Source organism: Eufriesea mexicana, unplaced genomic scaffold (genome assembly GCF_001483705.2).
Source record: "Eufriesea mexicana isolate 0111107269 unplaced genomic scaffold, ASM148370v2 scaffold2134, whole genome shotgun sequence".
NCBI lineage: Eukaryota > Metazoa > Arthropoda > Insecta > Hymenoptera > Apidae > Eufriesea > Eufriesea mexicana.
Genome location: NW_016910211.1, coordinates 72,761 through 87,296, shown reverse-complemented (window position 1 = coordinate 87,296; position 14,536 = coordinate 72,761). Strand labels below are relative to the sequence as shown.

The 14,536-nt window shown below is 35.8% G+C and overlaps 1 protein-coding gene across 1 annotated transcript in view; it reads right to left on the bottom strand.

The window, feature by feature from the left end:
- The window catches only part of LOC108549658 (trichohyalin), a 14,155-nt gene extending 8,028 nt beyond the window's left edge, over positions 1 to 6,127 (bottom strand). Inside the window, exons 1-7 of the mRNA XM_017903153.1 lie at positions 5,948 to 6,127; positions 5,202 to 5,336; positions 4,625 to 4,725; positions 3,859 to 4,019; positions 2,906 to 3,083; positions 1,743 to 2,171; positions 727 to 1,009 (exon numbers count right to left, since the gene is read on the bottom strand). Coding sequence (XP_017758642.1) covers positions 727 to 1,009; positions 1,743 to 2,171; positions 2,906 to 3,083; positions 3,859 to 4,019; positions 4,625 to 4,725; positions 5,202 to 5,336; positions 5,948 to 6,127 — 1,467 coding nt within the window. The remainder of the gene's footprint in view (positions 1 to 726; positions 1,010 to 1,742; positions 2,172 to 2,905; positions 3,084 to 3,858; positions 4,020 to 4,624; positions 4,726 to 5,201; positions 5,337 to 5,947) is intronic.
- Positions 6,128 to 14,536: the final 8,409 nt, after the last annotated feature.

Genomic DNA, 14,536 nt, shown 5'->3' with positions numbered 1-14,536 from the left:
TTTATTTTATATAATATTAAATTTCAACTAATTTAGCAGCTAGGTATCTTTTTCTCTTAATGATTTTTGCAAAATGTTGAGAAATACAGTAAAAAAATTGTTTAAAAATATTTATTTATTTTACGTAGTATATCAGCTGTGTTGTGAAATTAAACTTGGCAAATGTACCATGAAAGCTGTTTAAAGTATAAGTTCAAAAGAAGCTTATGTAAATATTAAGAGAGCTCAATGGTGGTGTGTAGAGCATAAAGCAGATAATCTTTTGATAGAAAATAGGTCAAGAAGGTCGAAAAATATTATCTATAATACTTCAAAGAGAATTACTGAAAAAATCCACTACGACCAATGACGAAAATAATATTTCAAATCAAACTAAGCTATTGTGTAATTAATCCTCGCTTGTCAGATTGAGAAGCATAAAAATAATCGAATATATGACTGGATCCATATAATTCTTTCAAAAGTCACAGTAAAAAGAACTCTTTAATTTCGGAATAAAAAATTTTCAAAATACAAAACGATGGGATAAATAATCATTATAAAGTCTTCCTCTGAATTTTTTAAATTCAACACGTGTCGAAATTTTAATACATATACACCAAGCTACCAATTTCACTCACTAAAGTGCATGAATGACTATAATGAAATAAAAAGTTAAAGAAAATTACGAAAGACACGTGTTCGAAAGTTTCTAATCGAATTATTCCATTAAAGCCAAGATCTTACGTTGTTTAAAGCAAGTCTGTCTTCTTTCGAGAACATTCCAAAGTCTTCCGTGCACTCCAACAGGTACACTTTGCCATTGCTACTTCCAACAGCGAGGAAATCGCCGTCTTTGTGCGCGTTGATCGACGTCAGACTATCCTTGCATATGTGAATCTTAGCCAACGGTGCTTTCAAGCCCGCCAGAACATCGTAAGCTTCCAATACGCCTTGCGTGTTTATGATGAAGAACACGGAGCACCTGGATTTGCTCCAGCAGCCACCGCTCAGATCAACGAGTTTGTTTCTGCCATTGAAAAAGTACAGAAGTTTCATAAATCTTCGAATCTCGTGTGTTCTACCGATATTTTCCAAAGCTTCTAAATTGGACCACTCGAGAATCTCGTGACGGAAACCTTTCACTCTTCCCGATATCTTTCTGAAGCTTCCAATTTTAGAACAGCTGCTAACTCGTATTAAACATCATTCAAGATTTATAACCACGTTGTTAATATGACTATGTGATCACTATTACGATTATCAAATGACAAGTTATTTATGATTCATTTAAAATAGCAAATTTTACCAACTAGTGTTACAGACATAGTTGAAAGTGAAAGCTCGAAATGAAAGCATTTACAGGCTGTTTTTGAACTTTGACCACCTAATTATGGTAAATACTAGGTTTGAAGAAAATATACTATATAATAATTATAAAATAATAAAATATTATACTAATATAATATACTATAATACTAGGATTTTTCAAGAAAATGTACTATATTTTTAGAGCTTCAGAATTAATTTTGAACCAAGAAATAGCTGTAACAATTGTTTATGAATATTGAAACGTATACTCTTATTGAAATTGTGTAATATTACGGAACCGGTGTACAGTAAGACTAAGATGGCGCTGCGGTAGGAACCGACAGCGCCATGAATTGCAAATGGCGGCTCGACAACATGGCGCTGCCTAACCTCAAATCTGAACAACATTTCATTCAAACTGCAAAAGCTCGAGGATACACGATCTCACACACCTGGTACTGAGCAAAGATCCTTCCTTCGTGTCGTCTGCCCACACCTTGGCTGTCCAATTGCCAACCGTTAAAAAATTCTTCGTGTAGATGGGGTTTCTGTCAATCGTGATGACTGCTCCGGTGTAACACTCGAACCTAACTGCCACTTTTTCTACGGGATTGTTCATTCTCCTGTTCACATTCACCACGATACCATTTTCGGTACCAGCTAGAAATTTACTGCTCATTGTTTGTTCGAACTGAAGCGCCGTGACACCGACAGCTTTCGAGATGTCCGCTCTCTTCGGATTGTCGAGGTCCATCACCAAGACCTCTGTGGGTTTTCTCATGTACCTGACGTCCCACCACAGGACCATCCCATCGGTAGAAGAGGAGAAGAAGTCGGTGTTGGTCTTGGAAGAGATCCAGATGGTCTGAATCGCTGGATTCCTTAGGGCGAAAGATGCGAAAGGAAAGTTGCAATTTTATGTACTTTGGCCGTTTGTACTTTGGTGCTAGCTTATAGGCGGGTCGCAGACTGTTTGTCGTTGATTGTAGGAGAAAATTGCGGTCGGTCTGATTCCGAATTTCGAGAAATTCGTGCGGCGTAAAGTTGTCGAATAATTAGAAACGTTTGATGGGAATAATTTGTACAAATCTTTCAGGATACTTAAGGTATCAACCTCTGCTTCGTTTTACTTGAAGAAATATATAACTCGATTTCATATAAAATATTATTTTGGATCACAAAGTCAACGCAATGTATATATCAAGGTTAGAATTTTAAATTTTAAATGTACCACAGTGTTGCAACTTTCTGAGATTTTAACGCATATTTTACGATCTTTCATCTGGTGAAAATTCTATATAAAATGCTCAGAGTAACATTGAATGTTCTTCTTAGTATACCTTTATGAGCGAGGGTTTTGTTCAGAATTTACCTTCATTTTCGTTTCAAAGGAAATGTAGATTTTTGCATTAAAGTTTAACTATGTCTACAGTGGTTCCGAAATTAAAATTTTTATCACTCCTGTTATCAAGTCTCCGAACTTTCGGCGTCATAAAGCTTTTTAACTCCTCTTTATGCCTCTTCCCCTCAACGAAGGATTCGCAGAATTTATTTTACTTCGCGAAGTGCGGGAAAGGTTCGCAAGTTTGAAAACTGCAGATGAAAATTAGAATACCTATGACTGGTGTAAAGATGAGATGTTTGCGCCGGTTTTCCACTGTTTCGAATATCCCAGTAGCACACTTGGCCCGTTATAAGGCCGCTGAGTAGCAATACAGGATCTCGAGGATTGAATTCGACTGTCATTAACTGCGAGCTTGATTTCAACGTGTGCAGAGCTTTGTTGGGATTCTCTGTGTAAAACGAATGATACATTTTCATAGTAATTTAGTCTTACGTGAACACCTAAGAACACTACCTACTAACTACTTCAATTATTCGATTTCTATGTAGAAATATAACTAATCGTTAAAAAATTATTTGGCGACGATATTCGATCTTTGAAAAACGATATAGTATTTCGTTCGAGGTCAAAGTTCGACAATACCAACGACCAATAATTTTATGACGATATTCAGAAGATTTCTAATATATTTATTTCCAGATACTCAATTAAAAAAAACGCAGTTAAATGTTGCCAGAGGCCGGCAATATTTTTGAGGAATTAATTTAAAAAAACTCTATTTAAAATTCACGAAATAATACAACATGTGCGAACATACACATAAAATAAAAGACAATAACAATTTAACGACAAATTTTATATTTTTCCCTTATGTGATAATTATTAATTACTAATCGGTGGTAACATCATACACATGCTGTGCGAGCGGCCATTAAAGTGTTAAAATTTTATTATCGATGTTCAAAAGAATTCCAAAATGTTTGCTCTCGGTTACCCAAAATATAGCGACTATCCAAAAGAAATAAGCGATAGTAGAAAAATTCTCACGACGATATTTGAAAGAAATTGAAAGAACAGATATCGTGGGGATCACGCGAAATTTCGTAATGGCCAAGCATGGGCGGAATTAATTCAAGGAATATCGCCTCGCGTCGAGGTGCCGTCGCAAATAACGTCGTCAGTGCGCGGTTCGTCGTCGAATTACATAAGGAATATCCGAGTACCGATGTCCCATACGTAGGAGTACGGACTCACGTCGGCCGAATGCTCCTCGAATTCCATGAAGCCGTACGCAACGGCCAACCGATCCGATCCATTCGGTGACCAGGATAAATCCCTGATTGGTCTCACCTTCGTCTCCGGATCTTCGAACAGGTTCGAAACCCTGGACAGTAAAGAGGAACAGAGAGAAACACGAAAAATTTCCGGAAAGAATTTATAGAAAAATAAATAAATGGAAAAAATCGAGAAGAACCCTTTGATTTTTCCCAACACACACGGTGGCCCATGTTATCGCGATAAAGCACGCTGCAATCGTTGATTTTACGAGCCCACGAAGCTTCATTGCCAAATCGATGGAATCGTTGGCTGCACTCTTTGCTTGTAAATTTCGCCCCGCTTTTTGCAACACGCGTTTCGCTCTAATGGCCGGAATTCGACTGATGATCATTCGACTAATGAATTCGATGGAGCTTCGCTAGTCGATGATCGTCTTGTTGATTTACTTAACCCAGTTTAGGAACTTTCGACGAGTTTGACTCTCTTTGTGTACGTGGTAGTATAGGTCATAGAGATGATCGTGTGATGTTTGGGGTGCGATGCCTGGGGGTTTCTCTATATTTATATATCTATAACTAGTGTTGTGTTGTGTTATATGAAGACTCGACAAATTTTGTAGGCTTGGAAATTTTGTTTTTGAAGATTGAGATTGGTACATTGTTATTTTATCGCTATTATTTACATATATTTTTCGAAATACGAGGATTATACCTGATATTGTAGTCTTTGGCCATGCATTTCGGGACCAGGTCGTCAAAGAAGTTCTGGTAGATGTTGACTGCATTGTTTTGCAGCAAGTAACGCTTCATTGTCTAAATATAAAGTAGAAACTGTAAATTAATCGTCGTATAATGAATTTAATTGGAATTTAACCCTTCGCTCTCTGAAAATTTTTCCACTCGAATTTTGATGGTGCTTATTCATTTTTAAAGTACTTTACAGCTGCTTGAAATTAAGGATTGTATTTCGGAAGGAAAATATTCGAAGCATTTGTCAATTTGTTTTGCAGGGTAGCTCCTTTTTGCCTCCCATTTTTATCGATCAGAAGAAAATTGAATAAGCGATATTGCAAATAGTCAACGTCTACATAATGGAAGGATCAGAGTGCAAAGAGTTAATACATTGATTACAAAATGTGATCTTGAAATAGTAAATTTATGCGAGAAATTAGATTGAGACGAAAATATTTTTCTTAGGGAATATTAACAAAAATTGAAAAATGTTTGGAGTTTCTAATTTTAGGTTCTTTTTCAAAATTCACCGGGACAAGGTTTCGCATGCTTGTCACCCAACTATCATCTTTTTCCACGCGTCGACGAAATCTTTGAACAGCTTCGCTATCTCGTGGGTTGATTTCCCTTGGCCATCCACCTTCTGTATGAAGTACACCCGCATTTGACACGGATTTAATTGTTGTCTGTGCCTAAATCAAAATACATTCCATACATTATTATCCTTTAAATAACAATATATTTCTGAGACATTTAATTGCTCAATATACGTCAAAGGGTCCTTCGATTTCTTCGTTCCACCAATTTTTTAATTTACTACAGTCCCTACAAAATCCATTATTTTATATCACATATATTTAATAACTTATACACACATTATATTTATTTTTCCTTTTTCATTTGCGTGATCTGAAAACAAAAAGGCATGCTAAAATATAGAATAAAAGATAAATATGAAATAAAGAATAAAAGATTCCTAACAAAATAAATACTTTCCAAGCTGCCAAAAATTCATTAATACACACGTGTAAAATATTCAACCTCGCAACGTTGCTGATAAAAGGTAATCTTCATTCCATTTCTGAATAAAATAATAAAAATAATTAAAAGAAAATAACAAAAAATATTCCATTAATATTTCAAGTGACTTAAAATCAGAACAGACCTCGAGGAAACACGTGATACCATGATTCATATAAAATGAGTCAGTCTGTAACACTGATTAGAAACGACAGAAACTAACCTCAACTAGGAAAACAGGCTACAGTTGAGGTTAGTCGTTCGAATATTAATCGACTCTTACCTCATGAACCGCGAACTGTTTAGCTACTTGTACTCGACGATGACTGCGCGTGCGTATGACGTAACTTTCCATCAATTCCGGTTCCGGCATAATGTTTTCTTTGCCAACATGTTCGACCGTGAAGACACATTGCTTCCCGAACTGATGTCTCGGCTTGATATACGTATACTGGGTCAACATCCTCGTCGCTGTACCTCATTGGGTCGCAGGTGTCTTACAAAACGGTGTATAAATTACAAAAATAAAGTGTAAAAAGGAACGACAAAAATAAATGATCGAAAAATTCGCGATAGACGAAGACCCAAACCCCTAAACCCCTAATGGTCTGAGTCCAACTGATCGATTGATGGAGACATTGGAAGATCGAGAAACAAATTCGTCTGAAGGGGAGAAAATGATATACAGGGTGTTACAGGGAAATAATAATTTAAATTGAAGTACGATAGAACGTCGATTATTCGAATTGAATAGGGAATAAATCCGGTCTTTAATTTAATTAATTAAGAAAGAAAATTTTGAAGAAAGAAAATTTTAGATCGTGTCATAAATCTATAGGAAAAGTTTATATTTCGAATGATTTTTATTTATTTTCATTCATGACTGTCAAACTTTCAAATCTAAGTATACTAGGTACGAAATTTTCTAATTTTCTAATTCGTGGTTAATTTTTATTTTTAAATATAAGTATACCAAGTAGTTAATTCGAATAAGCCTGGATGCCTTCTAGGAGGATATTATTTTGTTTAGAATATTATTTTTCGTGATTTCTCACAAAAATAAAGATTTGACAAATTGATAGCAAAGTGTGTTCTACGTTGGAACGAAAAATCTAGGCTCAAGGAATAAAATATAGCGAATAAGATCCAAAACGTGTACGATTTAAATTAAATTTCGTTCTTTACCCCGACTCGTGGGTAATCTTAAATTTACCCAAATGATTCTAGCTCTAGCCACGAAGATATTCAACAGATCCACTGCATCTGAAAATCCTCGACAAAATTGCTCACGGAGTGTAATATACGAATACGGGATAAAACAAAATAAACAAATACTAACGTGGAACATACACACCATCTCACGGAGTAAATATTCCATTAACAATCAACGCTGTTAAAATACTAGCTACCATGCGTTCTAATCCCATAGCGAACGTAACAGGAACAACGTTACTCGACACACTCGTGAATGTTTCAACAAGAACCACAATTTCGCCACAAATTTCCATTCTCGAGGTGATTCGACCAGCTGAAATCCAGATTCATAACGTACCTCTCGCTATTTATTGGCCTCTCGAAGTTCCAATAATAAAGAAAAACAAGTGGAAAAGAAAAGGCAAAAATAAGTAAAATAAAATAACTTCTTCTTCTTCAGGATTGGTGAAATATGGTTGCAGAACGGTAGACAGTTTTGCATTCACACCAGTATAATTATATTATTTATCATGGCATTTAAAAGAATTTTCACAACAAAAGTAAAACTTGTTAAGAACATAATGAACCGATGTAGATGAGATGCTCACAAAAGGGATCAAACGTGATCTGTGGCATATGAAGAATATTCAGTAACTGGTAATGGAAAAAGTCAGCTCGCGGATTATTCCGCGCTCGGTGATAGGCGACAGTCGTAGCTCGCGGAATATTCCGCGCTCGGTGATATACGAGAGTCGTGGCTCGCGGAATATTCCGCGCTTGGATACAAATGGGTTAACACTAGAACTACCGATCTTTAATGGGTACCTATCTATAACGTACACAGGTTATAGTAATTTCAGCGGTACAATGAATATGAGCGAATATATTGATTACAGTTCTTTCTTAATATGAGTTGATACCAATTTTATTCTTAAAGCAGGTGTATGTGTTCGATGATTGCGAAAAGGAAAATTCTGGGACCAGTCATTTTGACTGGGTTGGTAGTTCTAGTGTTAAATGAGGGTGCAAGGGCTGTCCTGGGACAGTCCTTAATATCCCTACATACATGACGCGTACTCCAACAAGGTGATTACCGATTTCTTCCCAGCCGCTAATTTCTCCCACTCGTTTCTCCTCTATATGCCCGAAAGATTCAATTTGCACCTGATTCGGGCCGAATTCACTTTAGGGAATTGCCAACAAGCCAAGCAATGGTGGTTCTCAGCACGGCCACCGCATCATCCCTCCGTGACCTTCCGCAATTTCTACCGCGCGATCCGAAATCCGGCAATCAGTGCTTTCACACAAATCCATAAATCGCGTAAGCCATGCAGAGAACCCTCTTCCAGGCAAATCATATTCGACGCAGTTCCCGTCGAAATCATGATCGATTGGCTCGCGAGTGTGGCAACGTATAAGCCGGGATGGACGCAGGCTTGACAATGATCCATACGAAATTCACTCTGACAATGTACACCCATTTGAGCGCATTTGCCAGGAGCATCGATTCAGATTCGGCGATCTTTGCCACGAGGTCATCGTCCTTCTTCGATAAGCGTTGCATCGAATAATTCGATTAATTGGATCGATCGTTGGATCCCGTGAGTCATTGCAAAATAAGTATTTGGGAATGTTGGAATAAAGCAAGCCTTGGGAAATTTTCGAGAAGGTAGAAACTGTGAAATCCATAGATGAGAGAATTAGATGAAAATGCGTTGATTTTTGATGAATTTTGCTCCATTTGGGGAAAATTGTGGATAGGCCTTGAGAGAAAATCTGGTTGTTTTTTAATGTCGAAATTTATTTTTGTATACGAATGTTTACAATTATTTGGGAATTTTGCGGAGAGCAATTGAGAGACTGGGATAATTTTTTGATTCAAAAGCGTGTACAAGCGTGAATGGACTTTAATGGAAAAGTTAAATACAAATGTACGTGCGTTAAACTTTATTATTGTACATATTTATGTGGAAAAATTGGGTAATGGCAGGTCAATTTTTAACGTAAAAAGGTGGTGGGTAAAAAGTGACGGAAAAATCTGTATGTTTTCAAGCTTTAAAATATTGTTACTGTGTGTATGAATAAAGAGCAGGAAATTCGCGTGAATAAATTGCGGGACAGTGAGTTAATTTTTAATTTTTAAATTCTGTACGTAGAGTTTGACTGAAAAATTTGAACGCTTCTAAATGTCAAGGATATGAAAGATAAATTTGTAATTTAAAAAGAACGGCGAATAGGTTTGGACGGAGAAATCTCTGTGCTTTCAAGTATTAAAATATTCGCGTACAAAGAGCAAGAAATTAAAAAATCGAGGGAAAAATTAAGAACAATAAATTAAATCCTTGAAAACGTCTATGGTTTCTTTGACAGAAAAGTCTGTACGCTTTCGAGCTTTAAAATTTATTATATATTCACGAAAGCTTGGGAGTCCGTAAAAAATCCTATGGATATCACGTCTTACTTCCAGTTTTCAGTTGCAACTTCCAGTTGTCTGATTAGTTACGTAATTTCATACTTTTGGAAATAAAAATCCAAATGGAACTGTCATATATAGTATAATTTAATAATAATTTAAGAATTCAGATACATATTATGGATGTTTTTAATTAATTTTCCTATGTTTAATATGAATACGAGGTTCCGTTATTAACTACTGTAAAATCTGCAGAAATGAAGCCCGGAACTTTGGTTTTTACGAGATCAAACATAGCGAAGCCGCGATAACAGTAAGTGAAGACATTGTTCTAGATTTACAGCGAAGAACTGTTGGTCGTAAATCAACGAAGAAGTTACAGTAATCTTGATAGCTCGCGTATTTCCGGGAATGGAGCATGGAAGTCACTAATCAGTGTCATCGCGCTGACAGCATAGACCAGAAAGCTGTTCCTAATCAATTACGTCTACTGCTGTCGAGATCGAAGGCTGCACACTTCCAATCATAGCTATTAGAACACCCATGGACAATTATCCACACCTGAAAAGTCGTTGGAAAATGACGATAATTATAGAAAATTATTATTCCGTTTCTTCATAGAACTTTATAGAAAATCCACGTAGACCATCTTAGTAACTGTGTACAATAAAATTAACGTTTATTTGTCCATATTTATTAATTCTTTAATTAGGAATATTATTAATTTTACTTTACTTAATTTTATTTATTAATTTCACTTTAATCACTTACGCTGGAAAGACGTGTCACGCACGTCGTAATGCTTTTGTCACAGAATCGCCAACGACGTGGTACACACGTCGTTAGGCAATTGTTACAGAAACACTGGACCGTTCTGGCACACGCGTCAGTGAATTTCTTGCTACCGCAAGTGGTTAACAACTCCATAAACTAAGCATACAAAATTTTAAATAAGCCTATAATTATATTAAACTATTAACTATTAAATTATATTAAAATTATTGTAAGAAAATAACCTACTATCTTGCTGGTTGCGCTGATAATCGGGCCTCAGCGATCAAATGGGCCTCATCGGCCACTGACAAATGGATCGCGATAACTCTGTGCTCGCGTAAACTCTCGATCGTTGCATAAACGATCAAGAGCGAAGAGCACCGAAAGGGCGAAGGTTCTTAAGAAACCCTCGAGGAGTCACGCAGAGACCCTCAAACAGTTAAGCAAAGACCTTAGCGTGAAATAAACCTTTTTCGAAACAAGACGCTATTAACCCTTTGCACTCGAGAAGCACCCTTCAGTCGCCATTTGATAAAATTTCGATGCTCGATGTTAATTAACATATCAAATTTAACCCTTTGCACTCGACGATGTTTTCGTTACAGAAAAATAGTAATTCAAAGATTTTCTGCCATAAAGTCGAGGATATTTTTAAAATGGCAAATAAGAAATCGCATGCAAATTAAGACTTAGAATTATTTTACTTCGACATTGCACGCATCGTTAGGTAATTTTGAATTTGATATATTAATTAACATCGATCTTTAGAATCTAATTAAATGGTGACTGCAATTAATGGTGACTCGAGTGCAAAGGGTTAAAATAATGTAACAGTGCGCGAGGTATCGAAATTAAATAACTAAATAAATTAAATTAAATAATCTACGTGCCAATTATTATACGATTTCTTATTTACTGCTCAGAAAATATCATCAGCCTTATAACAGAAAATTTTTCAACTCATTCTCTTCTTTAGCCAAAAAATTGTTCAGTGCAAAGGGTTAAGTTTTTGATCCGTATACCTTCGTTTCACCCTTGCCACGCCCCTCACACTATATAGATTAAGTATCCAAAATTTTTAATAAAAAGCCTGTGGGTTTGAACTGTATATACTCAGAATCCAAAACTTGAAACGAGGAGCTAATAAATTTAAGAAATTAATAAATATCACGTAGCTAGTCTATAAATTTGAATTTCATAGTTTAAGAATTCAAAATTTGAAATAGGCTATAAACGTATACTTCAATCACGTTAACAGTCGCTCCCCATCGATCATTTCTAATCACGGGATTCACCACACCGTGCGCAGTTTCTCACATAAATAGTGGATGTTAAGTTTCCAATACCCTTTCAAAGTTTCGATCCAGAAAGTTCGAGTTCACGTGCCCAGGGCTTCGCTTAGTTAATTGCGAATTCAGCAATCACCGTGACTTTCCACATCGTGTACACCAATACAGGGGTAGTCACTTAATAAATCTGATTTGATGCCGTGCCATCGACATAGTGATCGATCGATCACTTCACGTCGTCATACGAACTAGGATCTTTCCTTGAAATTACGATAAGACTGTGTAAACATATGCATGGAAACTCCGATTATCCTTTTCGGAATTTTAAATGCAATATTAATTACTATTTTGACAGTTACTTTATTTGCATCCTTCATTTCCAAATGTAATTATTCTATTTATTCTCTTTTATTTCAGAATGATCTATTTTAATTTAATTATTCTATCTTCAATTATTTTTCAGTGTTCGTATTTGTTAAATGTATATATGGACTATGCTGAGTAATAATTTTCCATAATTTCCATTGACTACAAAAATATTATATCTCGCAACTACAGGTCTCTCAGACTTATCCATAGAGCTGCCAAATTTTTCTGAAACACGAGTACTTTAAGGCTTTTATATTGTTCCTTAGTAAGGAATCCTTCCTTATAAGTTCCTCAATACTGGAATACGGTAGCATAATCTGGACACCTTACTTCAAATTACAAACTAGCTCTTTAGAAAAAGTACAACACCAGGTCCTACGTTTATCTTCACGACATATTGGACAACCTAAGTCAGTTACCTGTCATAGCAATGAATTCACACTCTCATCACTCAATTTAACAACGTTAGAAAGAATGAGGGAAATCTCTGATATTCTTTTTGTTTATAAAGTGCTCGATGGTCTCATAAATTATTCTGATATATTACAAAAATTCTCAATCAATGTTCCAACTTTTCATTTAAGACGATACAACTTTCTTCGTATAGAACAACATAAAACCGCTTTTGCATAATAGAATGATTATTAACGTTAACAACACTTATCCTACCCTAAGTAGATCTATTCAGTCAATCTCTTCATTCTATAAAACAGCTACTACATCACACCTCTCTGTAAAAAATGTTGTTTCTTATACTTATACATATCTCATCTATTTGAATGTTTGTATATTTTTATTTTTATTTTTCTTTGTTAGCATTAATTTTATACCTCACTGAAATAATTTTTCTGATAGGTTAATCCCGTATAAATAAATAATTAAAAACTATGCACAGAAGCCAATGGCTGTCATAATCTCGAATGCGTCGAAACAACGCTGTGAATTCGGATAAACAGTGTTGAAATCGATAAAATGTTGCGATAAGGAATTCAGATATATTCGGAAACAGCGTACATCCTACATGCATACGTGTTATCACTGACAACTTGCAGGACGGAATTTATCGAGGAATACCTTTACGTAGACTTGCACAACCGCGTAAGCCAAACCGGCGATGAATCGGATCGATCAGTGTCTGCGTATGTCGAGCCACATATCGAAGATGAACTCGCATCCCGGAACTAAAGCAATCTAGCATCGGATTCCAAAACGTCCTGGCGACGGAAGTTCGAACAGAATTTAACTGTCAAGCGCTAAATGTGCACTGATGGATTTCGATACATCGAGGAGTGACGCACGTGTAATTTCGACTTTTCATTTTCCAATTTTCAATTCAAGACATTCGTTTCCACTGCTGTCGAGGATTTTTACCATTGCATTGAAACTCGCATGAGTTTCGCGTGGTTTCAAAATGGTAACGTAAATATTCGCGATTTGATCTAATACTTTGATGGAATATCTTGTCAACTCGCCCCTTCGTGCCTTTGAACCTTCTGTACGGATGGAACACGTTCTTTATCTCTTTTTGCGACTTCCTGACCTTTGAGGAGTTTCGTTGTGTCGCTTTCGTTAAATTTTCCATTCCGTCTGTTAGAAAATTCTTCAGCGTGTTCCTGCATGGCTCGCGCGTTCTGGGAGGTTTTTCCTGATGACGAATAGTAATGCGATTAGAGTAAGCGGTACTTTGAGGCAGCGAACATTGAAGAATATAATAAAATTCCTCTGCAAAAGTCGAGTTTAGTTTTTCCTTGTATCTCGTCGCTGGGATGATGTAACTGGAATGGCCGGTCTTGTACTGCAATGTTATGTGACCTTGAAAAATTAAAGAGGTCTATGATTAAATTGTACAGAAGATACGTTTAAAATGTACACTTAAAGAACAGTGGGTTAACAAGGAGAGTGTAAGTCTTTCAATTCATCGTTTTAGTTGAAACTTTGCATGTTTGTAAATTTACTCATCCAGTTCAAGAAAATGTGCCATCATATGGGCAGCTACCCAATAGTTTTTAAAATATTTTTGAGATATCGAAAAATAAAATCTGAAAGAAACAAATAATTAACAGCTGAAAATAAAAAAAATGATTAATAAATTGTTTAAAGGGGTGGGGTGTGGGTGGGGTGGCCAACCCCACCTCACTTCGGACCCACCCCCATTCCCGCACACGAAAATATTTAGATGTTACACTGCCGATGCCAAACTGACAAATGACTTGAGCAGCGGTGCGTCACCCTTTATATAACCACTGATCCCCACCCCTAACATCCACAGAAATTTTTATTAATTATTTTTCGGCTGTAATAGCCAATAATTTCTTAATTTTTTCATTTTTATTGTAAATTTACGTTGCCAAAAATTTGCTATTAATAATATTAATTTGTTATTAACAATCAATATAATAGTTTATAAACTGCTTGCAATTTAAAGGTACATCACAAGAGAAGTACGTTATAAATTTAAGTAGTAACCAATAATTTATTAAGTTTTTCACTTTAATTATAAATTTACATTGCAAAAATTTTGCTATTAACAATATTAATTTGTTATAAACAATTGGTGAAATAATTAATAAACTTTTGGCAAACAAAGGTACACCTTAAGCCAAGTACGGCATAAATTTAAGTAATAGACAATAATTTATTAATTTTTTCACTTTTTTTATAATTATAATTAAAAACCACATCCATTGCATTGAAACTCGCATGAGTTTCGCGTGGTTTCAAAATGGTAACGTAAATATTCGCGATTTGATCTAATACTTTGATGGAATATCTTGTCAACTCGCCCCTTCGTGCCTTTGAACCTTCTGTACGGATGGAACACGTTCTTTATCTC